The sequence below is a fragment of the Penaeus monodon genome, chromosome 32 (genome assembly GCF_015228065.2).
Source record: "Penaeus monodon isolate SGIC_2016 chromosome 32, NSTDA_Pmon_1, whole genome shotgun sequence".
Taxonomy (NCBI): Eukaryota; Metazoa; Arthropoda; class Malacostraca; order Decapoda; family Penaeidae; genus Penaeus; species Penaeus monodon.
Window position 1 is genome coordinate 35,748,926 of NC_051417.1, and position 1,123 is coordinate 35,750,048.

Below are 1,123 nucleotides of genomic sequence, written 5' to 3' on the forward strand. Positions count from 1 at the left end.
CTTTAGTTCATTTGTCTGCCTATTCGTCTCTCTTCTATCAATGATTTTCTTTGTATTTATTTACGCATGAAAAAAAAATTCCCGTGCCTTTCCTCCAGGACTGTGACCATATCCGTCGTGTTCCGCGCCGTGGCTTCCGTTGCCGGGTGCAACATGTCCTCGGGCGAAATGCTCTCGGACAAGTATCCTCCCCAGATCTCCAGGTCCCCGGTACCCCCTAGTTCCTCTCTGTCGGCGCCTCCTCAAAGACGTTCCTCCTTGCCCTCGGTCGATGACGATGAACTAGCGACGAAGAAGAGGAACAACACACACTGGATTAGCCACGCTGTGAGTTTCGCGAGGCCGATAGGGTAGGGGGAGGGGGGGGGGGAAGAATGGGGGAATTGTACGCATATATGAATGTAGTTTGGTTCGTGGTGTTCAGTTGTAAGGGATATAGACCGTGTATGTCCGGTAGAATTATATCTGATAGTGAATAAGTATGGATTAATAATCTTGTATTGTATATGAATTATAACAAATGGCATGTTATAGGGTATCCATGAAGCAAATTGATGGCTGTAATGTAGTTATTAAGTTGGTGATGCATTTGTAAAAGCAGAATATGATGATTGATGAGTTTTGATAATAGAAGTATGAGTCATCTTCATCAGCTAGATGACAATGGACAGAACTTTTTCACAAAATATTCAGATTTAAACTCGGTGACCAACGATCAATACCTATCACCATAGGTGTTGCCGTGACTTTACTCTTAGCAATAATTATAATCATGAAACACTTCATTTTCATTTAAATGTTAGTGATATGCCTCATCATCTCATCATTTCATGGAGCATTAGTTTTTTTCTACAGAATCAAATTACGAATTCTTGTGTGATTGGCGTGTGCGTGGTAATAATGCACTCCTTTATTACATCACCTAGCACCAATGATCACAAAATTAATTCTTGTGCGACACTTAAATGTTGGTAAATCGAACTCAACACTGGAATCTGGTACATTTCAGAAACAGCTCCTAGCAACAGGGCGGGATGGAGACGGGGGCACGCAGGACATCGGGGATATCTTAGCCTCGGGTCTTGGCCTCATGGAACTCACAATCATCAGGTATGTTGACGTG

General features: G+C 42.7%; 1 protein-coding gene across 1 annotated transcript in view; it reads left to right on the forward strand.

Annotated features, from left to right (window-relative positions):
* LOC119593849 overlaps positions 1–1,123 on the forward strand; it is a gene marked incomplete in the record, with an annotated part of 160,221 nt that overhangs the window by 140,911 nt on the left and 18,187 nt on the right. The window contains 2 exon segments of the mRNA XM_037942880.1: positions 99–327; positions 1,010–1,110. Of these exon segments, the coding sequence (XP_037798808.1) occupies positions 99–327; positions 1,010–1,110 (330 nt within the window).